We start from the raw sequence: 27,693 nt of genomic DNA on the forward strand, positions 1-27,693 counted from the left end.
CGGCAATTTCAGAAAATAAGCTATTTCTTGCTTCCTTCCTTCCTTCCCTCCCCCCCCACTACACACCATTCTAATGCTACCAATGTGGACTAATGATATGTGCTTAATGAGTAGACCTGGCATTAATAATAATAATAATAATAATAATAATTTATTTATACCCCACCCATCTGGCTGGATATCCCCAGCCACTCTGGGCGGCTTCCAACAAAACAGGAAAAATACATTACACGCCCAAGCTTTTTCAAAAGGTAGACCAGGCGTCTGAAAATCCCAAAGCATCCTGTATATGTGTATGTTTAGGGAGGGGAAGCCTAGCCTCTCATGCTGGGCATTGGGATAGAATAACATATCTCTCTCTCTATCATAACTGTTTCCGACACTTCCTCCAAGGAACACAAGGTAGTCATACACGAGATTTTCCTTACATGACATCATTTCATTTTTTTTCAACAACTTTGTGAGGTTCTTTAGGCTGCAAAATAGTGGCTCAACGGGAACTGGAATCTAGGTATCGCAAATCCATGTTTTGCTCACTGCCGCACCGTGGCTTAGTCTTTGAGGTTCCAGGATAACTAGACTCCTCCTTCAAGGGGGAGGCAAAACAGCTGGGAAGCAACAGTCCAGAGCTCCATCCCAGATGGTGCCTCAAGCCATCCCTGAAGAGTGTGCACTGGAGTCAGGAACTGCTAACTAACCTATATGGTGATGGGACACTTGTGGAGAGCAATTGTGGTGTAGTGCTTGGAGTGTTGGACTAAAACCTGGGAGATTAGGATTCTAGATCCCATTCAGCCATGATTACCTCAATGGATGACTTTGGGCTAATCTACCTGACAGGGTCGGTGTAAGGCTAAAATGAGGAGAGGTAGAACCCTGTACTTTGAGCACCTTGGAGAAAAAGATGGGGTATAAATAAAACATCAAGTCATGCCTACTAATTGAACTCTGTGAAGTGTGAGATTCAAGAGGGGTTTGTTGTTGTTGTTGTTGTTGTGTGAAAGAAGCAATGGCAAGAGATCCAATGATGCAGTGATTTGCAGCTGTGGAAAAACAATTTAAGCCACTATCAATGTAAGCCTGGTTTGTGCACCAAAATAAAGGAGAGACAGCTGATAGGCACGGCTAATAATGTTAAACTGAAGGAAGTTGTACCTCTTTATCTGCATTGCTAAGGCCTCTGCTCTATGACATAAACTTGGCTTTGACGGGTTTTGGCCCAGGGAAGGTGTTGGCATCATTTCCTGACTCACAGAATTGCTGTATTCTGAAGTGGAAAGCTACACCCAGTGAATTGAAACAAACAAACAAACAGGAGTCTGGACACACACACACACACACACACACACACACACACACACAGGCATAGAAGTCATTGCAGCAATGGAATGCACAAACTATCATCAGGTTGGCTTGCTTAAAAAGGCAGACTGAATAAATCCTGGTGTCCTCTGAGTTGGATGAGGACTAAGGCTGCTAAACCAGTGCTAGAGTATCTCAACTCACAGGAAGCCCCAGATAGCTCAGGGACTGCATATAAACTCCGTAACAGCCCTACCTCAGAAATATTTAGAGTGGTTAAAGCAAGTCACCCTTGGGGTGACAGGATTGGATCTTGGGTGTGTAAAAGGTGCTGTGGCTGGGAGTGCTTTTGCCCAGCTTTGGCTAGGATGCCCCAGCTGTGCCCCTTCCTGGAGAATACAGATCTGGCCACGGTGATACATGCTTCTCATTTCAATTTGTGCAATGCACTCTCATGGAGCTACCCTGGAAGACTGTTTGGAAACTTGAGGGGTTGCAAAATGCAGCCACCAGATAGTTGTCTGACGTGTGCTTTATGAACTATTGAAGAATAATCTTTTATCCACTGCACTGGCTTCCAAGTTGCTCATTCTTGCCTATAAGCCCTTAAATGGATTGGGACCAAGAAAGACCACCTCCGTCTCTTGTGAGCATGCCTTAAATGTATGATCTTCATCAGAGGCCCTGTTGTATGTCTCACAATTAGGAGAAGCTAGGCTCATTGGTACCTGGGACAGGGCCTTTTTGGTTGCAGCACCCCTCCACACTGTGGAACTTCCTCTCTAGGAAGTGCAAGTTGGCCAGAACTTGCAAAACTTTCAGCAGGCTGTAAAAACTTTTTTTCTTTTGCCTTGCCTTTGATTCAAAACAATCTGCCCTCCAGTTCTGTTTTAATAAAGGTTTGGTCCTGTTTAAGCGGTGTGTTTTTTTAAAAAAATCCTGTGTTGTTGTTTTTGATTATTGTATATTGCCAGGTTGCGGGGGCAGGGGCGGTATTCTTGTGAGCCAGAAGGCAATAAATAATCAATCAACTGCTTAGGGGCTTACATAAAAACGACATCAACTATCTCTTATTTCCCAAAAGCCACAGCACCGTCAGGATTTTGTGATTTTATTCCACCACCACAAGGGCTGAAATGTTTACAAGATAACTGAGTTATCATTGCCCATGTCCATTTAGCTTACCGGTAAATATTTTTTCACCCAACCAGCCCATCCTCTCCTCCCCATTTCCATTCCTGTTTTCACGTCGCATGTCATTTGCATTAGGATGTGATTTGTACTTAGATAGATAGCGGTTGAGCTTGCACAGTCCTTTGGAAAATTGAGGCCTGGCCCCGACACACAGCTTCTGTTTTGCTTCGTGAGAGACAGCCAAGAGTATAATCAGAGCATGCATTTTGAATAACAAAAGATGCCAAGGAGACTGACTCACTGTTTCCGATTTAATTAGCTTGGATCAGGATGTGGGGCTCATAAACACATATTGGGAAGGGGGACTTTATATGACACAATTATTCACAGAGTCCGTGGGCCTCAGTTTTGCTTTGCCTTGTCTCAGACTTCCAATCTCCTAAGCATGATGTTTTGTCTGGCTGCAGCCAATCAATAACCTTTTCCTTAATGGTGTATCAGGTTTTGCTTCTGATGAGCTGCTAAAGATGAACAAATCAACCTATTCCCATGTCAGCTCTGCGTGCTTTCAGTCGCAAGTCCGCTCTGCCCCCTTTTTTCTTTTTAAAAGACACAACATTTAAAATGTGTGTTTTAATTGCATGGAGCTTTCCCTTACGTATGCACTTTCCCTTAAAATATACATTTCATATGCATTTCCCTCCCTAAAAATAAGCACCTTTGAATGCATTTTCTGGGAGGAGAGTAGGATGAGGTTATTTCCTTAACCAAAACTATATCGCAAACTTTGGAGCAGTGCACAAAGTTAATTAAGAAGTGCATTCTGATTTGCAGATAAGTCTAGGGACTGTAAATTAGCTAGGTGAGCATTAAAATATGGACTAAACTAAATTCTTCTCCAAACCTTACACATTGCAATGCCAAGAATATTGCTCTTTGCCTGATCCAAAGATGGATATGGGCTGGCACTTTCTCTTTTCAACAATGCATAGCTGTCAACTTTTCCCTTTTCTTGCGAGGAATCCTATTTGGGATAAGGGAATTTCCCTTAAAAAAAGGGAAACATTGACAGCTATGCAACAATGTATTATTTACTTCCTTACTTACAGACTTCTAGTCTGCCTTTCACACACACCCCACAAGACACCTTACAGATAATTGTCATAAAAACTATAAATTCAACAATATGAGCAAAACAGTAATAAATAAATAAATAAATAACAGCACATCTTAAAACCGAACAAGCCCGTTGGCACACAGAGAAATGAACAATAACACCCTTCTGGACTAAGGTCACGACTACACCATACATTTAAAGCACATTTAGAGTACATATCTCCCCCAAAAGAATCCCAGGAACTGTAAGTTTACCCCTCACACAGCTACAATTTCCATAACCCTTACCAAATTACAGTTCCCAGAATCCTTTAGGGAAAGCAGGGGGAAATGAAATTTTTGAAATTGAAAAGTATGCAATTGTTGTTTTTTCCAGCGCCGTTAGAGATAGAAAGGCATTTTGTTACTTTAGTAACAAAGTATTATGTATAACTTGACCAGCCATTAAATTATTATGTTTGGTATTTTAAAAATATAATTAATTCAGTCAATAATTAAACATTGAATTTACTTTATTTTTTTTTAAAAAAATGTTTGTTTGTTTATACCCTGTCTTTCCCCCCGACAGGATTTATTTCTAGCTTTAATTAGAAATCCAAGTTAGTCATGACAATTAACTTCAGTGGGTCTACTCTGAGTAGGGTTAGCACTGAATACCACGCAATGTCTCCTACAGTCCTCTAGAGCAGGCACCCCCAAACTCGGCCCTCTAGCTGCTTTGGGACTACAACTCCCATCATCCCTGACCACTGGTCCGGTTAGCTAGGGATGATGGGAGTTGTAGTCCCAAAACAGCTGGAGGGCTGAGTTTGGGGGTGCCTGCTCTAGAGTGTCAAGCAGACATCAAGCACTCATTTCCACAAAAAGAGCCGTGAAAACAAGCCAAGATCCAATTAATACGACTTGAAATGTAATCAATCCATGTTGCAACTCATACTTCCCTGCTACTAAATTTGTATCTGACAAAGGAAGACAACTGAGCTTTGAGCAGTTCTTGCCCATGATGTAAATTATTGCCAAGAAGAAAGATCGGGAATGGGCTGCGTTGAGGATTATGTGGAAGGGCTGAGGGGTTTCAGCAAGGTGGGGAATGACTCAGTCATGGGAGTGAAAATACATCATATGCTTGTCACCCTAGGAGAGATGACTGAGGAAGAAATAGCGTTGCTTGTGGCAGGCCATGAAGACAACAATGACTGCAGTAACCAGCCAATCAGTTGCTTTGGCTGAAGATCACCTTTAGCTTCTCCTGTGAACCTCCTCCAGCTAATCCTTAGATTACAGTAGTACCTCGGGTTACATACGCTTCAGGTTACATACACTTCAGGTTACAGACTCCACTAATCCAGAAATAGTGCTTCAGGTTAAGAATTTTGCTTCAGGAAAGTTCATGAGAACAGAAATCGTGTTCCGGCAGCGCGGTGGCAGCAGGAGGCCCCCATTAGCTAAAGTGGTGCTTCAGGTTAAGAACAGTTTCAGGTTAAGAACGGACCTCCAGAACGAATTAAGTACTTAACCCAAGGTACCACTGTATCTGGTTCTGAAACTACTTTTGCTCCCCTCTTCTCTAACCTCTTGGTTCAGTCCTCAGGGCAGGGGCTAAGGAAAGGAAGACGAAAAATTTGTCTGAAGGCAGGAAAGCAAACTGATGGCTTGTCTTTCATCACTTTATTTCCAGAAGTGCTCAGCTTATTTCTTCCTCTCGGTTGCTTTAATAAGCTGTTCCCCCAAAATGATAAAAAATAATATGAGGAGTGAAGAAAAAGCAATTTGAAATTGCATGTTACCTGAATGAGGACATACTGAAGGTGTGTTAGAGCATAGATAAACAGAGATATAGCTATAACTATAGCTATAGCTATAGATGAGATAGAGATAGAGATAGGGATAGAGATAGAGATAGAGATAGAGATAGAGATAGAGATAGAGATAGAGATTGTAGATATATAAAAACTGTGAATCTGGTCCTCTTCTCAAGCAAGATCTGCTCCCTTTGGAACCTTTCCTGACCTCTGAGGCTGAAGAAGAACAAACTAAAGTAGTAACAAAAACACGATTGCCTGCCAAGGAAAAGGAGTTCCTGCTAAAGGGCTGAAACAATAAATCTGAATTCCCAGAGGGAGTCTGTCGTATTTCCTCCTGTTCTTTATCAAGCTCCCAAAAATAAGCAGGACTGGGCAGTGGCCATTCATATGGGGAAAGAGTTTTGTGCTTTACTGCCTTTGGAAAAGGAATGCCTGCAGCACAGAGAACAAGCACTATGGAGCTGTTGGGCAGAGTCCTCCTCTCTGTGGCTTTGTTGACCCTCTGCTGTGTCCACGGTAATGGTACATTCCTCTTTGCTACTCTTTTCTGGCTTGCTTGCTTCCTCAGAGCAGCTGGGGACAAGTAGAGGTTCCTGGCTAGGAAAAGGTTTGCCTGCTATACTGCTTTTTCTTGGGCTATACTAGAGAGTGCTTCATTGCCACACATGCATGGACTGGCTGATTGCATGACTAGAGAAGGAAGGAAGAAGGTTATTTCTTATGGATCTCAGTGTATTCAGAGAATAATATCTCTTGCTGGTCAGCTCTTCTGGAGCTCTAGTATTTGAGAGTGGGCAGATTTATTTACCTATTGCATAGGGCCCTTAGGCATGGTCACAGCCTAATTCACCACGACTGGTAGCTCCTCGAACACATCATACCTCCTGGAGATTAACCCCATCATACCTTTTATTACAAGCAAAGAATAAGGCTGCATTTCTAAGCACACTTACTAGGAACTAAGCGTCTTTGAAGGTAGTAGAAATTGCTTCGGAATACACATGCAGATATTTGTACTGTTAAGAGTGGTAAGTATTGTTCAAAGGAGATTGAAACAGGTAGAGGAGTAAAACTGAGAGGGGAGTGTTGCATTATTGAGGTCATTTTCTAATTTTGTTCTTTTTTAATTTTTAATTTTGAAGGAAAAGGGACATGGAGAATAAGAAAAAAATACACAGATTAACACAGATATCATTGGGACTATGCAGATCTAGGATTCTTTCTTATTTTAACTTCGGATTCTAATCACTGTATATCATTCAATCAGTTTTTGCAGTCTGTAGTACAGAATTGTTGTGTTTTTTACAGTCTACAGTATTCAGTTTTAAAGCAAAACAAAGGCTGATAACCAGAGAACTGGAGCTGTTATTTGAAAAGACAGTAATTCCATTTGACGCTAGGAAATGTTGTTTTTGCAGAAGGTGCTGTTTTGTGCAGTTGTCTCCTTTAAAAAGATGCAAAGTCTATACCCTTTCACAGATATATTATAAATAGACCAGTTGATTGAATGGTTACTAACCATGTAGCCGAATGCCTGCTGCTAAGTAATCACAAGTATTGGATCAAAGTCTTTTCCTCGGCTTACTCATTAGAATGGAAATAAACAGAAGCTTAGTGTGGCATAACCCATGTTGTTGGGCAGACTTGCTGCTGTTCAAAATGTTGACAAGGAGATTGGCACCAATGGTATCATCACTGAAACGTCTGCTTTCAAACCCATGTCATGGCAGCATACACTCTGAAAATCCTCATTGGAGCCCCATTGGTGTCCTTCAGCATTTAGAAGAAGGAGCCCTGATGCCATGGTTAAAATTTGAAGGGGTTGTATGACTTCTGCAATTCAAGATGGAAAGGGGTCAATAGCAGCAGAAAGAGCTCGGTGTCCTGGTTATGAGAAAGCAGGGGTAGGGAAACTGGTCGATTTCAGTTCTTCCAGTCTTCAGCTTTCCACATTTCCTCATCAGTTTGCAAACTCTTTTTAAAAAAAATCAAAAGTCAAAGCTTCGCAAGAGGTGTTGCAATTTTGGGAGGTTGGATAGTTACAGTGGAATGGTCTTGAGGGGGGGTGCACATTCTTACTTTTATTTATCATTATTACTTTGTTAAAAAAATCAAAAGCATTTTAGTGCAAATTTATGCCAATATACATGTGTTTGTATGCAAGTTTGCCTAATACGGTGGTACCTCAGGTTAAGTACTTAATTCGTTCCAGAGGTCTGTTCTTAACCTGAAACTGTTCTTAACCTGAAGCACCACTTTAACTAATGGGGCCTCCCGCTGCCGCCGCACCGCCGGAGCACGATTTCTGTTCTCATCCTGAAGCAAAGTTCTTAACCCGAGGTACTATTTCTGGGTTAGCGGAGTCTGTAACCTGAAGCGTTTGTAACCCAAGGTACCACTGTATACTATTTTTGTCGAGAAATTCCCCCCATTATATGCACTTTTGTACATGTTACTTGGCTGCAGAACTGCATTGCAAAATTCAGAGAAGCATGGCTTTTGAAAGATGACTTGCGTTGGTTCATGTATTGTTTCAGCAAGTGCAAGTGCAAAGATAGGTTTACCTTTAAACACAAATGAAATCTAATTCCCATCACCACCCACCACTGCAACCTGGAAAGTGCCCCCTGTTGGTTCTTGATGTCTCTCCCCTGCTGTGGCCATGCTTCATTTTCTACGTATCTCTCTTCCTTCCAAATCAATGGCTGCACCTTCCCCCCCCCTCCCCAAAGTGGTGAGTAATTACTACAGGTTGGGGAGGTATATTTCAGCCTGGGCAGGCCTTCTCCATTAGAGCTTCTTCCTAACTGAGTTCAGAGTGGAAGGGTAGCCAAATGACAACTTTGGATAGTGACTTAACCCAAACTGCCTAATGCTGAGTTTCATGACACCCCACATCCAAAACGAATCCCCTTTGCAAATCCCCTTTAGCCAGCATGACTAAACTGCTTCTGGCAAACCAGAGCAGCGCATGGAAACGCAGTTTACCTTCCCGCTGGAGCGGTACCTATTTATCTACTTGCACTGGCGTGCTTTCAAACTGCTAGGTGGGCAGGAGCTGGGACTGAACAACGGGAGCTCACCCCGTTGCGGGGATTCAAACCGCTGACCTTCTGATCGGCAAGCCCTAGGCTCTGTGGTTTAACCCACAGCACCACCCGCGTCCCTTGCAAATACACACCCCATCCCTAATTGTACATAAAGATATCTAAATTGTGTGGACAATGCCCCTAGCAATTAGTAACCATTGTCCTCAGTTCTTCTCTTCTTTGTTGGCATAAATTAGAGCAATATTAAAACTACTTTAGGAATAATCCAGTCCTTAAGACATGCTGCTAATAAGCAAAACCATTCACACAATTACCCTAATCCTATTTGTGTTGACCTACTAGCATCTTCCATATTTTTCATTAATTAGAGATTAAAATGACCTGACCTACTTAGAGGTTTTATCCAGCTCTTTGAAAGGCAGTATATATAAAAAAATACACACATACACACATATTCCTCCTTTGAATATATTTTCCACAGCTTTGTCCAATCAAGGTTTTCACCACATGGTTATTTTGGGTGATATTCCATTTAAATGAATGCTATGACTGTTTAACAAAAATAAAAACCCACCCCATTGCTCTGAGTAATGGTCATCCCATTTCCCTTTATCTAGTTTCCATCCTACTTTGGTTTTTGGCCTTCTGATGCTTTGTGAGGTTGTTTTGTTTTTTTTGAAGTTGTCATCCTTAGCTGGGCTTCTCAGCCCAGTCATATTGAGAAAGGGCACATCCTGCTAAGAATGGGTGACCCAACTGCATCCCCACAAGTCATTGCTTTTGATAATCAGTAATAGCCATGTGTGGCACTGTGGGTTAAACCAAAGAGCCTAGGACTTGCCGATCAGAAGGTCGGTGGTTCGAATCCCCGCAACGGGGTGAGCTCCCATTGCTTGGTCCCTACTCCTGCCAACCTAGCAGTTCGAAAGCACGTCAAAGTGCAAGTAGATAAATAGGTACCGCTCCGGCAGGAAGGTAAACGGCATTTCCGTGTGCTGCTCTGGTTCGCCAGAAGTGACTTAGTCATGCTGGTCACATGACCCGGAAGCTGTACGCCGGCTCCCTTGGCCAATAAAGCGAGATGAGCGCCGCAACCCCAGAGTCGGTCACGAATGGACCTAATGGTCAGGGGTCCCTTTACCTTTTAATAGCCATGTGTAACATTCTACTAGATGCTTTCTACAAGCATGGGCTTCCTTTACAAAGCTCTGCATGCAGCAGGTTGTTATCTCTGCCATTTTATTCGAAGTAGCCTCATAGAAAATGTAGGAAGCTGCCTGATACCAAGTACACACCTTCCAACACAACACAGGGAAAAACCAGGATGCCATCTTCTGGGGCCGCATTCCCATGCAAGTCATGTGACCTGTGTGAGATCGTGGCCCTGGGAAAAGTACTTTTTGGGGATGAGATTGCATCCTGAAATTGCACAAGAGCACAGGGCCCAAAATGGCCATAATAATTTAAAATTCAGAATTAAAAACAGTTAAATTAGGTTACTGTCACAAGAATAGGCTGGGTCCTGAAAACACACGACTCCAGCGTACAAGAATGAGGCTAAATCCCAGGTTAGGGCATCTGGTGAGTTTGGTTTCTTTTCCCCTCAGCCTAAGTCTGTCTCTCCAGATATCACAAAAAAGTTCACTCCACAGCTTTTGAAATGGCTTTACCATAATCCTTTGGGCTGGCCAAAGTGTGCTCACCTGAACAAGTAGATCTTTTATATGGAAACCACAAGTGATTCTTTGCTGAAGGGACTAGTTGCACACAGAGAATGCTGTTCAGCCCAAGAGACTGTGGTGGAAGTGCCCCTTCTGCTCCTTCAACAAAGCTGCTCATCCCTGCTGCCCAAGAATTTCAGGCAGCTTATCTTTCTGCGAGTTTAATTAAGAAGAGAGAGCCCTGACCATCCATCAAAATAAACTTCAGTATAAGCCGTAGGATTTCAATGGGGGTGGGGGAGAGAGAGTGATAATGTCAAGAGTTTGGATTCATTATGCAATGGAACCCTTTTTCTTTCAGGAGGGCAATGCGAAGCAATGTCAGAAGCTGCCTCATACTTCTTGTTCACCCAGCTCAATACAGCCTGCTCTGGCATCAGCTCTCCAGGGTCTCAAGCATACATCTTCCCCTTCTTTGCTACTTGGTATTTTTCTGTGGCGGTATCAGAGACTGAACTTGCACCTTTGGTTTGCAAAGCATATGCTCTGTCACCAACCTGTGGTCCTTCCTACCGCATTGACATCCATCAGACATTACTTTGTTTCATCATTTAGCTATCTTCTACCAAAGGCTCCTCACATGTAATCATCATCTGGATGATTTGAAGTTCTAGGTGTGTATTTTCAGTGTCCTGTAACATGCCATATTCCACATTTGTGTACATAGCTTTGGGGGACGGGACCCAGACTAACCTGGGTCATGGCTCAGTGGCAACACGTCTGGCTTGCATTCAGAAGGTCCCAGAAAAACTAGATAGAACAGTAGACGAACTCTTGTAAGGCAGGTTCCTACGTTCCTTTCTTTACAAGGGAAGGACCATGGTAGAGCATCTGCCTTGCTGCCATCTTCCCTGTGGGTCCCTGCAGGATTGCTGAGGTTTCCCACTGCAGATTAGCAGCCAGAACCTTCGATGTAACCTGTAGCTATGTACTTCATAAAAGTGTACAAGCAGAGATGCCGCCCGACAGTAACATTCCCTTCCCCTGATCTAGGATATTTTGACGTGTGATGCAGCTGTTCATACACACTCAGAGCACTTTGTACATACATTGTTCTTTTTTTAAAAAAAAATTATTTGGTTTTTCAAATTAAAATTTTACTGTCACATGTCCAACTTACAACATAAAACAAGATTCCAAGGAATCTCCTTGACTTACCTCCTCCCCTCTGTGGGTCCTATTGTTAATCATTTCTTCCTGCATCTTTTATGATAATCCAAAATCTTTTACCTCTCCATTGTGTCCAAAACTCACCATTAAACTACAAGTGATATTCCAATCCTACTAACGATTTTAACTGTTTACAATGGTTTCTAAGATAAGTTATGATTTTTTCCCATTCCTTATTAAAATCTTGGTCTTCCTGATTTCTGATTCTTCTGGTCATTTTGGCCATTTTGGCATAATCCATCAACTTGATCTGTCATTCTTCTCTGGTTGGGACTTCATCGTCTTTCCATCTCTGGGCCAATAACATCCATGCAGCCGTGGTCACATACATAAATAGTCTTATCTGCTCCCTTGGGATTTCGGCACCTAGAATTCCTAAAAGGAAGGCTTCGGGGGGGGGGGGTTAAAGGAAAGGTTACTTTAAACATTTTTTTCAACTCATTATAGATCATTTCCCAAAATTCTTTTTACTACCTTACATTTCCACCACATATGATAAAAGGTGCCTTCTTTTTCCTTACATTTCCAGCATACATTTGATCACGTTTTCTGCTAATTTGCTAGGAGTTAAATACCAGTTAAATACATCATGTTCATAAAAAAATTCTTTCAACATGTAACATGCTGTGAATTTTAAATCCCAATTCCATAACTTCTCCCATGCTGTAAGTTGTATATTATACCCAAAGTCTCTTGCCCAGTATAGTACATACGTTGTTCAAAGACTCATTTTAATGGCAGTCACAGGATGAGCCCAGACAGAGGTGCCATCTGGGGAGCCGAGAGGCTGAAGACCCACCCAAAAAATTCAAGGAGAGGGCTGAGCCCCCTCAATATTCCACAACGACTGTGCACATGCTGGGCATGCACAACATGCAATGTGCTCACATCACTCACACACACTGCATGGCATGGCATGCTCGCGTCACTCACGCAAGCCATGCGGCATGTGGGCAACACATCAGCACGTCACATGGCATACGTGAGTGACATCAGCATGTCACATGGCCCGGGCCCCCTCAATCATGGGGGCAAGCCAGCACGCTTGAGCCCAGAGATCACCTCTTTGTCCAAGCAGCCACTAAACTTTAGACTCGAGTTTTCACTTTCTGGAGAAAACTGAGCATAAATAAGTCTGTAAACAGGAGTGGGCAACCATCTCGGGGGGGGGGGGATGCAGTTGGAACCACAGTAATAACTCCTGACATGCTACCTCAGTTCACACTAACTGCTCCTCATATGGAGAAAGGTTGCCATATCCGCGAACATGTCTGTGTGATGGTGTGGAGGAATTCAGCAGAGACGCTGTTAGGTAAAGGCAACCCTATCATTTCTACTAACTGACACGTTCTGCTACCATCTGCCAATCAAAACCAGCCATCCTTTGAAATTCTCACTTCTCCAAATTTTGTACAAAAATGCATGATATAGGGCAACGTGTGCATAGAAATGCATATATTAGTGCAAACAACATGCAAAAATACATTATGTTTGCTTTGCTGAAATGTGTGCATGAGGCAAAAGTGCATTGAAAACACATATATTAGGAGACATTTGCACTAAAATGCGGTTGGAATTTTATGAGGATCTTTGGGGGGGGGGAATGCCACAAACTGATGTAGAAATGTGCAGAACCTAGCTAAAGACTGGGGTGGTGGGAGAAACTAAGAAGAACCAAAATGGACAGATTTGCACATGTAAGAGAAGTCAGCGGATGGGGTGGGGGTAACAGCTCTTCTCTTGTGTAGCAAATGATGGGCAGTGTTCTTTTTGCATTATTCGGTCGTATCTCGGTGTGTTGCTGGCTTGACCTTGCAGCTGTGACTGTAATGCTCATATTTTTAGCATATCCTGTTATCTTTCACACACTCCCTGCAGCCACACCCTCACCGCACTTCTCCCCCTGACACATTCCTGGAAGTGACTGCATTGGGATCAGGGAACAGAGCCGGACTCCCACACGAAGCTTTCCGTGGGAATGTTGCTAGTCACTTCCACCAGGGATGGCAAATCCCTGCCGAATCCAGCCCAAGAGAGCCTTTCCTCTCAATGCTTGAAAAGATGAAGCTGTTGCAGCTAAAGGGATATCAGAAAAGCACAGGCTAGGGGAGGACTAAGCAGGTGACTGCTAAATAGAGGAGGCCATGAGAGGATGGGCAATCTTTCTATCACTGTAACAAATAAGGGGAACAAATGAGGGGAAGGGCCATAGCTCAGTGGATAGAGCATCTGCCTTGCAAGTGGAAGGTCCCAAGTTCAATCCCCGGTATCTCCAGGTAGGGCTGGGGAGACCCCTATCTAAAACCCTGAATAGCTGCATCCAATCAGTGTAGACAATACTGAGCTAAAGGACCAATGGTCTGACTCAGAATAAGACAGCTTCCTATATTCCTATGACAGCCTTCCCCAACATGAGCCTTCTAGATACATACATACAAACATACATACAGTCCAGCAACATCTGGGGGAACCACCCTTGAATTAAAGCAGGCATGAGGAGCCCTGGTCATCCCTGGTCATTGGCCATGCTTGCTGGGGCTGGTGGGAGTTGCAGCTCAGCAACATCTGGAAGACCACAGGTTCCTCTCACCTGGACTAAAGGATTAGTCCCATCCCTAAGCAAAATAGCTGACTTGTTGGTAACTGCTCTGTGAATGCTCCTAGACAGACATTCATTGTCAACTCTGCTGCTCATGTGTGCAATTGTTGTTGGGGTTTTGTGCAGCATCCACACAATACTGCTGACATCAAAATGCCAACCCTATTTCTCCCCAGACCATTCCAGATCTACCCTTTCCAGGGAAAACCTCTCTCTCTCTCTCTCTCTCTCTCTCTCTCTGTGTGTGTGTGTGTGTGTGTGTATGTTGCCAACCACCCATTTACAATATGAAGCCCCCCTTGGAAGCCCCCTTCCCTCATCCTTGCTCTTTGTCATCAGCTTGCTCCTCATCATCCTTGCTCTTCATCATGGACAAAGAGCTTTATTTGGAGCTCTTGAGTGGACCAGAGGAGTAAAGTTCTCCCTCTGGTCCACTCTGAGGCACCTAGTCCAAGTGGCACCACTGGGAGAGTAAATGGCTATCTTTCACTTTCTTACTACTATTATTATTTATTAAATTTGCTTACCGTCCTTCATCTGCAGATCTCATTGCACAGGATGTGTCCTGGCTGAAGTGGGGACCACGTTTTTGAAAGACCCGCCCATTTCTTCACTACCTATAGGAAAGGGCTACTGACATAAATAGTAAGCCTGCTAAGATAGGGAAACAGGGCAGAAAGCTTCAGGTAGAGATATCAGAGAATTATGCAAAAGAAAAAGGCATTGCTGTAGTCTGTGTGTTCACATCTGCAGTTTACATTTGTAGTTAGAAATGGAAATCAGCCAAGCGGCTACAATTGTTATTCATTGATATAATTGTTTTAAGTTCATACATAACTAACTATGGGGTTTTTTCTACATTGATGTTCCCTTTACATTGAAATTAATGTAAGTTATAGAATTTACATAGGGATGCGGGTGGCGCTGTGGGTTAAACCACAGAGCCTAGGACTTGCCAATCAGAAGGTCGGCAGTTCAAATCCCCACAACGGAGTGAGCTCCCATTGCTTGGTCCCTGCTCCTGCCAACCTAGCAGTTCAAAAGCACGTCAAAGTGCAAGTAGATAAATAGGTACTGCTCCGGTGGGAAGGTAAACGGCGTTTCCGTGTGCTGCTCTGGTTCGCCAGAAGCGGCTTAGTCACGCTGGCCACATGACCCAGAAGCTGTCCGCCGGCTCCCTCAGCCAATAAAGCGAGATGAGCGCCGCAACCCCAGAGTCGGTCACGACTGGACCTAATGGTCAGGGGTCCCTTTACCTTTACCTTTATAGAAGTTACATAAATACTTAATTTATGTAATTTATATTACATAGTGGAAAGTGAGATGAATAATGCAATATTGGAAGAAACTGAACTGCAGCAGACCAGAAACAGCACCGATTGTGATGAATACAGGTTGGAATAGAAATTGCTGCCTTCTTACATCTCTACCTCTAGGGAGCAACCCCCATCTTACTGAGTGTGACTTTATTCAGAGTAAACATACACAGGATTGTTCTACACTTCATTTAAGGGTGAATAAGCTATTAAAATGTTTACTTAAAAATTGCCCCCCAACAAATCAGGGGCCTTAACAATAAACAAAGTCTCTGAAATGACATGCTCTTGAAGGGAGAGGCTCACAACTAAAGTTGCTTAAAATCCTATAAACTTCAGCTTCTTCTATAGATGCAAACCAGCCTTTTCATCCATTCATGAAGTAATAAGATGGTTCGAATGTCACATAATTTTCTCTGCCTATGTGATTTCCCCAAACATCTCCTCCTGTGCTGCTATATATTTTCTGCAATAAGGATTGCAATTTACATTGCACATTTGCACCGAAAAATTCAGACCTGTCATCACTGGCAATGGCTTTTTTCTGTGTCTGGGTTTGCTACTATAATTTGCTTTTCACACTGTAATAACTGCCATATAATTAAGCTTTTCATAGTGGATTGACCCCTTGCACAGCAAAGTCAATGTGTTGAGAACAGGGGCTCTTAAATCTATTTACTGGAAAGAAATTATACGAAGCCCAGCTCTCCATATATTTAGCCTAGCTTCTTTTGGCTATGCAACCATGCTATCGACTTCTGCTTATAGGTGCAAGTCCAGGAAAAAGCTTCCACTTAAAGGCACCACCCAATTCCTGTTCCTGCTTTGGAGAAGAAAAAGAGAGAGAGTACAATTTTCATAAAGAGGAAGCAAACTATTGCTCTTTCTGCAAACTGGTCTTTTCCTAAAATTACAAACCTGGTATCTCCTACCGTAGCTGTGAAATCATCATAATTTCAGTAAGGAATATCAGCAAAACACAACTAGTAACTGCCCACATTTTAACGAAAGGAGGATGGAAAAGATCAAAGTTGTAAAATTTTTTCCCCAAAATGAACAAGCTGCCCCGAACACATTCTAGTACTGGTAGATAATAGGGAAATGCACCCAAATGGTGATTGGAATGGTAGCGCCTTATACCATTAAATAAGTGATGAGCTATAACAGAAAAGGTTAATCAATAAACCATCAAAGGAAAGCATTACCAACTGTTCAAACAGCTGCTCAGCAGAATGACTTCTGCTTCCATGGCATTGCCTCTGAGTGCTAATTCTTCATTTGACATAGATTGTTGAGAACAATGATTAACACTCATACTTATGTGTGTGTGTTTTTAAATCTTCAGGAGACATAAATACAACAACCAGCAAGGCCCAAGCAACTCCTGGTAAGCAACAACCCTTTATTGTCTTATTTTTAACCATCTCTTGAGAACAGGCCCATACATTAGAGTTGCTTTGTTCCAGAAAAAGCAACTTTTCCCCTGTTGCTGTTTATCAGCAAAGCACATCATGGGTCCCTGCTGATTCTGGGCTTAACTATGATGGTGCATGAGAGCCAGTGCAGTCAGCTTAGTGGTTACAGTGTCAGGCTAAGATCAGAAAGATCTGGTTTAAATCGCTTCTCGTGCCCAGGGTAAGTATTCACTATCTCTTCCCAACCTACTTCACAGAGTTGTTGTGGGGATAAAAGAGTGAGGAGAGAACCATATATACATCACCTTAAGCAGGGTATAATGTAAACAGCAGGAGTAATAGTAATAGTAAATATGTAATGCCTTGCCTCCTCTGTCATTCCCAAGGATTGTCAGAACTCCAGGGGGTCACTAACTTTCAGAAACCCTTGTTCTTGCAATCTGGGGTGCTCATATCATCATTGATCCTGTCTGTTAGTTGGTTTTATTTCTCCAGGTATTCCTTTTATGCTTCCACAACCTTCCTTTAGCATAGGTCCCCTGCCTTATGAAATCCCTTCTCAACAATTATTATTAAGATGACTGTTTAGTGTAACATTAATCTGAACTGCAAGATAAATCACCACAATGAATTCTTAATGTTATTTATACAGGATCAACCACAACTATCTCAGCAACTAAAGGTAAGCTATATAATTGTATATAATCGTCTGGAATTTTAAAGTCACTGCATATCATTTATACTAATTCATGTAAACAATCGTTTTTAGCTTACTTCAGTGTCCATTGAAGGGTCCACTCGATTGGGTTAAACGCCTTTGCATTTGGTTTCCATTGCGTTCATTTGCAAGGACTTTGCTTCAAGGTTTCCATTTCAGATCGAAATGGATATATATATATATATATATATATATATATATATATGGAGAAGTTGGAGATTAGTGTTATAGTACATGTAAAAGGGAGGCTCCTTTCTGTGGAGGTGAGAGGAATCCAATGGAAGAGGAGATATAATATTAAAAAGTAAAGCACGATAGGGCAATGGAGTCCATGAGGGCAAATGGGCACTGCCCCACTAACCTTGATTCCACGAAGCCCACTTGTCTGCCTTCTGACTTGCAACCAGTCCTTATCTCCAGATAAGGTCCAGGCAGAAGGTACTATTTGTAGATCTCTGGGTTATTTGTAGTTAATCACCAATAACATCTGACTCCCAGTGGTTCAAAAATAGCACCAGCCTTTCTCCCTGAATTAGGCTTCTAATTTGTGGGCTGGGGGACTAGGATTTTTTTGTGAAAGAACTATGACCTCATTTCTGGTACTGAAGACAAAGTCTTAGGCCAAGAGATGCTTTGTTCTTTCATTCTAAGTGTATATATGCCCCTATTACATTTTGATACAGCTGGTATTTGGGTTTGTGGGTGGGAAGCCGATCTTATAGGTTGGCAGTTCAGCCAACCCTGCTTTAGATAATGATCAAGAATCCAGAAGTGAATTTTGAAGCATGCACTCACACCCACCATTCATATTTTCATAATAAAGCTGATACCAATTTGCAGTTAACTAGGATATCTTAGGGAACACTTTCTCTCAAATAGATCTGTCCAGTCACTAAGGTCTTCTTCCTGGGGCTACTTTTCCAAATTTTAAAAAACCAGGTTCTCTACTTAAATCATGATTTGTGTGCAGGAGTAGCTTATCCCTCAAGTATCATGGTATGAAGACCTTTACTTCTCAAATAAAGTACAGCAAAATTGAAGGGTATTGTAACTTCAGAGGCCAATAAAATTGTCAAATGCCTGGCTGAGCTCAGGAAGAGAATAGATTTTATTTTATTTTTTAAAAGGTATATTAAAGCAGTAAAGACACAGCGGTTTCATATACCAAAACCGCTCTCTTCATCTCCTAATACAAGCACAAGAGGGAAAGGCAATGCTGTGAGATGGAACATTTGGCATGGTATATTTGAAATATGCTTTCAGGTAACTTTTATTTGAAATGCGGCATATATTGCCATGAGATATTACCATGTTCCAAAAGACCATCGGTCAACATATCTGAACCTTCTCCTTTCCCTCAAGCAGACTAGGTTGTTTTTAACAATAAAACTCATTTTGCTTTACCTTACCCTTCTCATAGAAAGCCAAAAAACCTCTTCCTTGTCCAGAACCACAAGCAAAGCTGAAATTGCAGGTAATTTCTTCAACATTTGAATAATTTTTTGCATGTGATTTTCTTCTTCTAGCTTCTGCTGTTTGATTAATCAATATCAGATGCTTTCCGCATGAGGTGCTGCACATAAAACCCTGTTTGACTGTGAAAGTGAGTTACAGTGAAGTTTGAAGAACACATTCTATATCTTGGCCACATCTGCACCATACATTTAAAGCACTGCTATACCACTTTAACAATTCCAAAGAATTATGGGAGCTGTAGCTCGTTAAGGGTGCTAAGACCCCTCCTGTCCTACCAGAGGTACCATTTCCAGTTGCCTGGGAAGCAGGATTGATTGTTAAACCACTCTGGAAACTGTACACCTATGAAGAGAATAGGGTTTCCCAATGACTCTCATCATCTTTAGCAAACAGCAGCTTCCAGGATCCTTTGGGGGAAATCATGACTGTTTAAAGTAGCATAATACTGCTTCAAATGTAGGGTGTGGATATGGACTTAGATTATGATTAATAATTATTATTATTGCTGCTGCTGTTGACCTACAACTCCCATCATTCCCATCCATGCTGGTTACAATGATGAGGGCTGATGTGGGTTCAACTACACCTGTGGAGGGACTCAAGCTTAGACAGTTGTCAGGCTTTGGGGACTCGGCTCCCCCCCCCCCTTTAGGCTGTAGATAAGAGGACAAAGCAAAAAGAGTCACTACCATTTAAAGAGTCTTTAATGATCATAGCAAAAAAAACAACACAGCCATTCTCGGAATGAAGGTGTTCCAATTAAGGTTTATACCCACTTTCCCCCTTGTCACTTCCGCTTCTTGCAACCTGATCTCATAACCACTGTGCTTTTTTGCTCTCCTTGACCTTGGACTGATAGGCTGCACACTTTCCAGCGAAAGGGAGTCTGTTAGCTCTCTCTCTCCCTGTTCTTCTTCACTTTGCTGTTCAACACGCCGCCCCCCCCAAGTTCTTCCCAACTTTTGTCTTCAGAACTATGCCCCTCTGCAAACCACTGTTCCAAATCTGTACTGTTCCATTGCTCCTGGGCAACTTCAGGATCCCGGTCAGGAGCAGAGGGAGGGGGAGGTTCCCATGATTCCTCATCAGAGCTGTACTCCTCAGCCTGGTCTCTGACAACAGTATTTTAGGCAGTACTGTGCATGAGAGGCCTGTGTTCTGACTCGGAATAAGCTTGCTTCCTGAACTAAGCAGATCCAGAGCCGTCTGGGAAACCTACCTGAGAAAACCCAATACATTATGGTTGAAAGGTAGGATATAATTGAGATGATGTATTTATTTACTAGTGTAAAACATGTTCATCCTGACTTTCGATATCAGGGTGGTGCAGAGCATTAAACAAAAACAAATAAACAACAGCAAACCAGCTGGAACTTGCACAGTTAAGGCTGAAATCCTATGCAGACTTGCCTGGGAATAAGTCCCGCTTAGCTTATAGGATTGTACTGTAAATCAGTAAAATCTATTAAAATGTTTCAGTTTAACATCTAAATGATAGTGGGGTTGGTACTAGGTGAAGCCCTTTGGGGAGGCCATTCGGTAACTGGGCTACCACTGCTAATCAAGCCCTCTTCTTTTTAGATGATCTTCATACCTTTGATGGGAATATTTGGCTCAACCCTATCATTTTGGTTGACTTTCCCAGTATCTTCTTCCATTCTGAGTCTTAGACACTTAACGCTGCTAGCATAAGAAGGGAAGGGAGCTACACACACACACACACACACACACACACACACACGCCAGTTTAAAGGGAAAGCATGCACTGGCATCCGGAACAGTGTGGCAGTAAAAAAGCAAATCATGTTTGGAATGATTTCCTCAGAGTGCCATTTACTCTTCTTGAAGTGATTAATTCTGTGCCACTGTCTACGAGTGAGGCTGTGTTTTCCCTTTGAAGAGCTGCACTCTGATGAAGGTGAACACTTTTTTCATTTTCGAAAACGCTTTAGCGGCATTTGCTAATTCATTTTTTGCAACTCCTCTGCAATGTAAGTGGGTAATAATATCATCATTCCTGCTTTATAGAGAAGCCTAGAGCTATTGCAATAGTCAGCGACAGAAAAGGAGGGCAAAAATGGAAGCTGTAGATGGAGGTAGCTTTCTCAATAGCTCTTACTTCAAAGCTGCTCTGCTGTTTATGTGGGTATTTAAAACAACATTTTTTAATCATGGGGAGGGATGCTATGAATCAATGAACACCCATATAATATGGGCACAATTTACTGCACTTCCATGTTTCCCCCCTCAAATTAACATCCCCTAATGCTTTCTAGTCCTGCCCACCTAGCAGTTAGAAAGCACGTCAAAGTGCAAGTAGATAAATAGGTACCACTCCGGCGGGAAGGTAAATGGCGTTTACGTGCGCTGCTCTGGTTCGCCAGAAGCAGCTTAGTCATGCTGGCCACATGACTTGGAAGCTGTATGCCGGCTCCCTTGGCCAATAAAGCGAGATGAGCGCCGCAACCCCAGAGTCAGCCACGACTGGACCTAATGGTCAGGGGTCCCTTTACTGCTTTCTAGAACATGTAAACAGTGATTTCATCATGTGGAGTTGAAATCATAGAGCACCTGACTGTGCAAAGCTTTAATAGAAATGGAGATTTAGGAAAGCAGCATTTTCCATTCCATTCTGTAATTGCCACATGCAGCACTGCTCCGATTCCACAGCAGTTCCATCTTCTGCCCAAAACTATGCTATTCATGTTAGCTTAAGGGAAGAAGTCCCTGAGAAGCATCCTGAAAGATAAATAAAGCATGTCATCAATAAGAAGTGGGTGAAGTTGGTCCACTGTGGCGAAATTACATAACTTACGTGATTTACATTGGGTGGCATTCAGCTAAGTTTTACACAGGGAAGACCTGTTGAAATGAATGAACATGACTAATGAAATAATGAATATGAATGTGTGGACACCATCAATTTTCACTCCCAGTTTCATTTTCAGGTGAATTTTCTGACATCCCTACAGGGCAACAAAAATTAGGCCTGAATTTCTTGTTCTTTCTCTTTGGACAATATTTCTGTCTGTGACAAGGATGTATATATAGTCTCAGGTATAGCCACAGGAAGTGAATAATCACACATCTGGATCAACAGGAGTGTCATTTACATATGCAGACAATGGCTTGGAGCTGCATCAGGAACACGGAAAGTAAATAGCATGGAATGCTGGGAGGTCTGTTGTCTTTTCATAAGCAATGTTAGCAATAAACCATAAGTGTGTCGCTATGCTTATTTGGCAGAGGAAGAGTAACAGGAAAAAAAATGTGTGTTCATTGTTTCAGGTAATACAACAACTACTGCAAATTCTTCAGCAATAGCCCGACCAACACAGGCCTCTCCACATGGGTCACTATCAACACCCAACAACACAGCAAGCAGTAGGTATTGTGTTTCTCTGACTCACTGGTGAATTCATTGTAAGCCATACCTGAGGGTGAGAAAGGGCCACCATGGCTGTGAAGCAGGGCATTGGTTTGTGGCGAAAGTCTTGACTCACTGATGGAGCATGTACATTGCATGCTAAAACCTCCCAGGTTCAATCCCCAGAATTTGCAAGAGACTCCTATGTGAAGTCTTGGAAATCTGCTACCAATAGACCATAAAAGGTAAAGGTAAAGGGACCCCTGACCATTAGGTCCAGTCGCAGACGACTCTGGAGTTGCGGCGCTCATCTCGCTTTATTGACCGAGGAAGCCGGCGTACAGCTTCCGGGTCACGTGGCCAGCATGACTAAGCTGCTTCTGGTGAACCGGAGCAGCGCATGGAAACGCTGTTTACCTTCCCACCTGAGTGGTACCTATTTATCTACTTGCACTTTGATGCTAGGTGGGCAGGAGTAGGGACCGAGCAACGGGAGCTCACCCTGTCGCGGGGATTCGAACCGCCAACCTTCTGATCGGCAAGCTCTAGGTTCTGTGGTTTAACCCACAGCGCCACCCGCGTCCCACCAATAGACCATACTGAGCTAGATTAACCAATGATCTTGGTACAAGGCAGTTTTCGATGTGTGACCCAGCTTCTTACCCCTTTGTTGGTGAACATGGGAGTGAAGAGTACTGGCGTAAGAGTGTTGGCTAGCCTTCATGCAGCCACAGCTGAAATAAAGGCTATGTACCTGCAGGGCCTGGAATCTGTAGATCCACACCAGCTTAAAGTCTGCCCACCCCTGCAGTAAACCAGCATATTAATTGATGATGCTATCATTCTACAATATTTCCAGAGGGGTAGCTATGGTAATCTGCTGCAGCAGGAACAACAAAGAGGTCTGTGGCACATTAGCAATAAATCTGTTAGATCCTTAACACACTGCAAGACTCTTTTTCATGGTAGGCAGAAAAATGATGATGACAGACAGACAGCGTTGTATCTGCTCGCAAACTGCTCTCTGCAATGTCTCCACTGAACACATCTTGAGGAATAAGGTCATAGACCTGCATATGTAATTTTACAATCTATTGATACTTCATATATTTCAAAATAAATAGAGGAGAAGGAGAAATACTGGACTGGATATTACTTTTGTAGGGCAGTTAGTGGCATAATTCATATGAAGCAATGTTGTGGAACCCCTCTGTCCCCTAGATTTTGGAGAAAGGTAAAATGGCAAGGGATCCAATTTCAAATCTCCACTGTCTCTTCTGTTTTTGGCCCTCAGTCTTGAGGATCAAGTGATAATAAAACCCAATTTTCTTGCACATGGTGCATTAGGCTAGATGAAGACATTTTATTTGGCTTCTGAGGAGTTCTTTTGGGTCCACAGCTCAACTTTCAACACCTAAGCCTCTCTGAATATGAAAGGCCCCTAATGAAGGGGAAAGTCTGACCCTTCGGTTCTTTGCAGAAGGTCATGCCAGTTGACTCTCACATAACTCAAGCATAGCTACCGTCAGCCTTCTGCATAAGGGTGTCTTATGGGGAAACTGTGGCTCTCCTGATTTTGTTGGACTCCAACTTCCATCAGCCCCAGTCGACATAGCCAATGTTCAGGGCTGAAGGGAGCAAGACCGGCCCACTCATGAGGTAAGGTGAGGTGACTGCCTCAGGCGGCAGCATCCACCAGTGCAGCAAATCCTGATGTTGATTTTTCTTCCCCTCTTGTTCCTGATGTAAATATTCCCTCACCCCTTCTTCCCTGGTGGGGAGGGGGTGCCATTTTAGGGATTGCCTCAGGTGCCAAAATGTCTTGGGGCTGCCTTTGATGGAAGATGTAGCCCAACCAAATCTGGAGGGCCACAGGTTCCCCATCCTTGCTTTAGTATGTGAATGTGTCCATTATTATGGAATACTGTAGACATTAAAAAAAAAATACCCATAAATAATTGCACACAAAGGCATCTCAATTAACCAGTCTTTGGATGCACATCTTTTGTTTTATACTTACCTACAGCACTAAAATACTGAACTGTCTGTCTCCGCTGTTACTGCACCAAACGAAGATTTGCTGATGTAGAACTGATGCTGTAGGCTATGAAGAAGCTTTTGCTTTTGTTTTGCTTTTGTCGTTCCACTTTATAGCAGGAGTCCTAATGGATAGAAACAAAACAAAACGAAAAGCCCACAAATGTGACTCCTTTTCTTTTAGGTCATGGAGAAGTTCCTCACTTGAGGGTATCCATAGAACACAACCACCTATAATTAACCTGTACTGAAAGCTAAAGCTTGTGGCATGTAGGAAAAAGCTAATAAGCAAAGGCAGGCCTGTCTCTACAGCTTAGTTCATGGTAGTGCCCTGAATGAATACTGGAAGTTGACTACTTCCTTGCCCATAGTAGACCAACCTAGAACAATACCATTGATGATGGTTTTTACGATCAGCTTCAAAGCTGAGCTTCTCTACCCATTCCAAGTGACTTCCACAAGGGGTTTCGAGAAGAGGACAATGGCAGACGAAGCCTACCATGCCCATGAACTGCTTGTGAGCTTCCCACTAGCATCTGGTTGGCCACTGTAGAAAAAGGATGCTAGATAGGAATTTGGTCTAATCCAGCAGACCTTTTCCTGGGTTCTTCACATTTATTTTGTGCTAACATTGTGGAAAATAGCTGTAGAAAAGACCTGGGAGCGCTGCAGCATTTGGATTAGGAGAGGCATAAAAGCTGTTGCTCACAGAACTACACTTTCCAGCAATCATAAAAAAAGACAGCTCTCGGGATTCTTTGGGGAAAGCCATGTGTTTTACACGTACGGTGTATATGCAGCCTCAGTCAGCACTGTGCAAGCGTTGAGCAGCTGCTGACAATTCACCCTTTCTGGCATCAGCAAACCCCACGCCCAACCCCACCCCTCACCCACAGATCAGCTCACAGCAGCAGCAGTCAGTGGTTTCTTCTTTTAAAAAAATAACTGTGTCACTACTAATCGGGATAAACAGAACAGTCTATTTCTGTCCTTTCAGTTTCAGGTGGGTTCATTTGTAAGACCTACTTCATACCAATCTGTGACTCTTCTAAAAATGTACCAAAGCCATTTTTTAGATATGTACCAATGCCTTTTATCTCAATATATACCTTTCCATATGCATTTTATCCTAAAACATTTTTAAAAAATGAATTTGATATTTTTCGTTGTCTGGAACAGCATTGTGACATTCAGAGGAGTGCAGAATCTGAAGAATAGTTGCATTCTTATCAGTGTATTAATTCAGATGAGGTGAATTAGGCCACTATGCCCCATGATTGTAAGATGAAGGGCGGGATAAAAGTGTACCAACTAAATAATTAAATGGGCATCAAAGGAAATCCTCCTCCTTCCCTATCTGCCTGCCCCCAATAGCTTGAGCACTCCCTCGGGAAATAAAAGTTACTGATAGTCTGAAGAGGGATTGGCAGATTTTGCTGTGGGAAGATGTGCTTTGCAGCATATTTTCTCCTCTGAAAATTAGAATTTCAAACCAAGGCATTCCTGGCCCTTTTTTCTTTTATATAACTTTATATTCTAGGTTTATATTCTAGGCTTTATATTTTCTAGGTTGGTCCTGCCAACCTAGTAGTTTGAAAGCACGTCAAAGTACAAGTAGATAAATAGGTACCACTCTGGCGGGAAGGTAAACGGCATTTCCGTGCGCTGCTCTGGTTTGCCAGAAGCGGCTTAGTCATGCTGGCCACATGACCCGGAAGCTGTACGCCGGCTCCCTCGGCCAATAAAGCGAGATGAGCGCCGCAACCCCAGAGTCGGTCACGACTGGACCTTTACCTTTACCTATGGAATGATGTTCTTCAGGTATTCAGACACTGCAGTGCTTAGAACAAAACACCAATCCCACCCTCTGCACACCCAGCTGATGTCTGTATTCTGCAGAAGAGGGCATCATGCAACTAGCATTTCATTGGGAGGTCCATTGTCAAGTGCCAGAATCAGGCCTTTATTGTGACGGCGCCTACTCTTTGAAATTCACACCATCAGATAACCTCCATCCCTATTGTCTGTCTGGGAACTTGTTGAAAATCTTCCTCTTTTAACATGATTTTTTAAAATCATTCATTGTTTATTTAATTGATTTTCAAATTGTTGTTTAAATTGATTTTTTTTCTAAATTGCTTTTATATGTGTAATTGTTTCATGAATGTTTTTATTGTATTGTAAATCGTCTCAAGAAGCCTATTGGGAAGTGATTCATAAATGAAATAAATAACTATTATTATTATTAATAATAATAATATTAATAATATTAATAGGCACAGTTTTAAAGAAAAAGATGCAGGGACCTGAGGATGTTGAGACAACAGCTCTGCAGGATTACTCTGGTTTTCCCCACACTTGCATACTGATTATTCCTTTGACAAATATGTTTTGAGAACAGCAGTTAACACACTGTCATTTATCTTATCAAAATATCAGCAGGGACAGCTGAATCACCAGCACTGAGCTCTGTGACTTCATCTCACTTGGCTCTAACAACTCCTGGTAAGACATCCCCTTTATAATCTAATTCATAATCAACTGTTGACAACTGGCCCATTAAACAATTATATGACTGTATTATAGCAGCGGTTTTGCTTCTGTGCTGCGATGTTGAGTAAAGCTTCAGTTTCCTTGCAGTAGATGCAGGCAGAGGTTTTTCGTGGTTGATTTTTCCCTGTAGCTTCTGGTTGTTGGGTAAACTTGATGAAAGGCTTGCAGGGGATGGGTCCATGGGAAAGCATCTCCCAGCATGCTCCAGGGAACAAACAGAATAACCTTTCTGGGGATGTTGTACCTTCGATTGGTTTTAAGGCATCCATGTGCCTTCCTTTGCAGAGGTGAGTGCTCTGCTTGAAAAGCTATCCAGTCCCAAGCCTGGTTTAAATTGCCCACCAGCAGTTGTCATCAGGACAAGGGACTAAATAGGCACCCATGTCACTATCCTCCCTGCTGTGATGAGATGTATTGCATTTAAAAAAAAAAGACTACCTGTATTTCTAACTTTTCATCCATAAAATAAAGCAGCATATGCACAATTTATGAAAACCTGTGCTTTTTTATGCGTAATGCATTTTCTGATTCCCCACCCCCATGCATAAGCATCCATACTAGTTGACAATGCTAAACTATATATAGACCAATGCTCTACCTTGGTATAAGGCAAGTTTCTTCTGCTCATATGTCATCTTGCAGCAGCCCTGGGAAGGCTACAGATCCCAAGGGTTACAGCACCTTTTGTCCTGGCATGTTGCTACAAAGCATGATGAGGCAGGGAAGAGATAGATCTCCCCTCCTATTCTACCCTCTCCCATTGTGCCATGGCTACTCCCACCAGCCAGATAAGTAGAGGGAAATGTTCTACAGATGGGTTGTGGCGTTTGCCCTCCTAGGTGTGTGACATCATACTGGGTTCATAAAGAAAGGGTTAACTAATTGTAAAATGACTAACCAATGGGAACCCAAGG

General features: G+C 42.6%; 1 protein-coding gene and 1 long non-coding RNA gene across 9 annotated transcripts in view; one reads left to right on the top strand and one right to left on the bottom strand.

The window, feature by feature from the left end:
• The first annotated feature begins 5,713 nt into the window (after positions 1-5,713).
• EMCN (endomucin) overlaps positions 5,714-27,693 on the top strand; it is a 45,433-nt gene continuing 23,453 nt past the window's right edge. Inside the window, exons 1-6 of one of the 5 annotated variants that reach the window (XM_081020406.1) lie at positions 5,714-5,879; positions 16,559-16,600; positions 17,281-17,310; positions 18,767-18,820; positions 22,111-22,206; positions 26,666-26,731. In XM_081020406.1, coding sequence (XP_080876532.1) covers positions 5,786-5,879; positions 16,559-16,600; positions 17,281-17,310; positions 18,767-18,820; positions 22,111-22,206; positions 26,666-26,731 — 382 coding nt within the window. In that variant the 5' untranslated portion in view covers positions 5,714-5,785. The remainder of the gene's footprint in view (positions 5,880-16,558; positions 16,601-17,280; positions 17,311-18,766; positions 18,821-22,110; positions 22,207-26,665; positions 26,732-27,693) is intronic. The other 4 variants (XM_081020407.1, XM_081020408.1, XM_081020409.1 and 1 more) reach the window with 4 other exon arrangements.
• LOC308485078 overlaps positions 11,246-27,693 on the bottom strand; it is an 84,591-nt gene continuing 68,143 nt past the window's right edge. For 2 of the 4 annotated variants that reach the window (XR_013990314.1, XR_013990315.1), the window contains 2 exons: positions 24,210-24,351; positions 19,299-21,561 (listed from right to left, as the gene is read on the bottom strand). This is a non-coding gene — a long non-coding RNA (uncharacterized lncRNA). Of the gene's footprint in view, positions 11,686-14,424; positions 14,515-19,298; positions 21,562-21,637; positions 21,685-24,209; positions 24,352-27,693 lie in introns of those variants that run through there. The other 2 variants (XR_013990316.1, XR_013990313.1) reach the window with 2 other exon arrangements.

Source organism: Podarcis pityusensis (assembly GCF_964106645.2).
Source record: "Podarcis pityusensis genome assembly, chromosome: 9".
NCBI classification, from domain to species: domain Eukaryota; kingdom Metazoa; phylum Chordata; class Lepidosauria; order Squamata; family Lacertidae; genus Podarcis; species Podarcis pityusensis.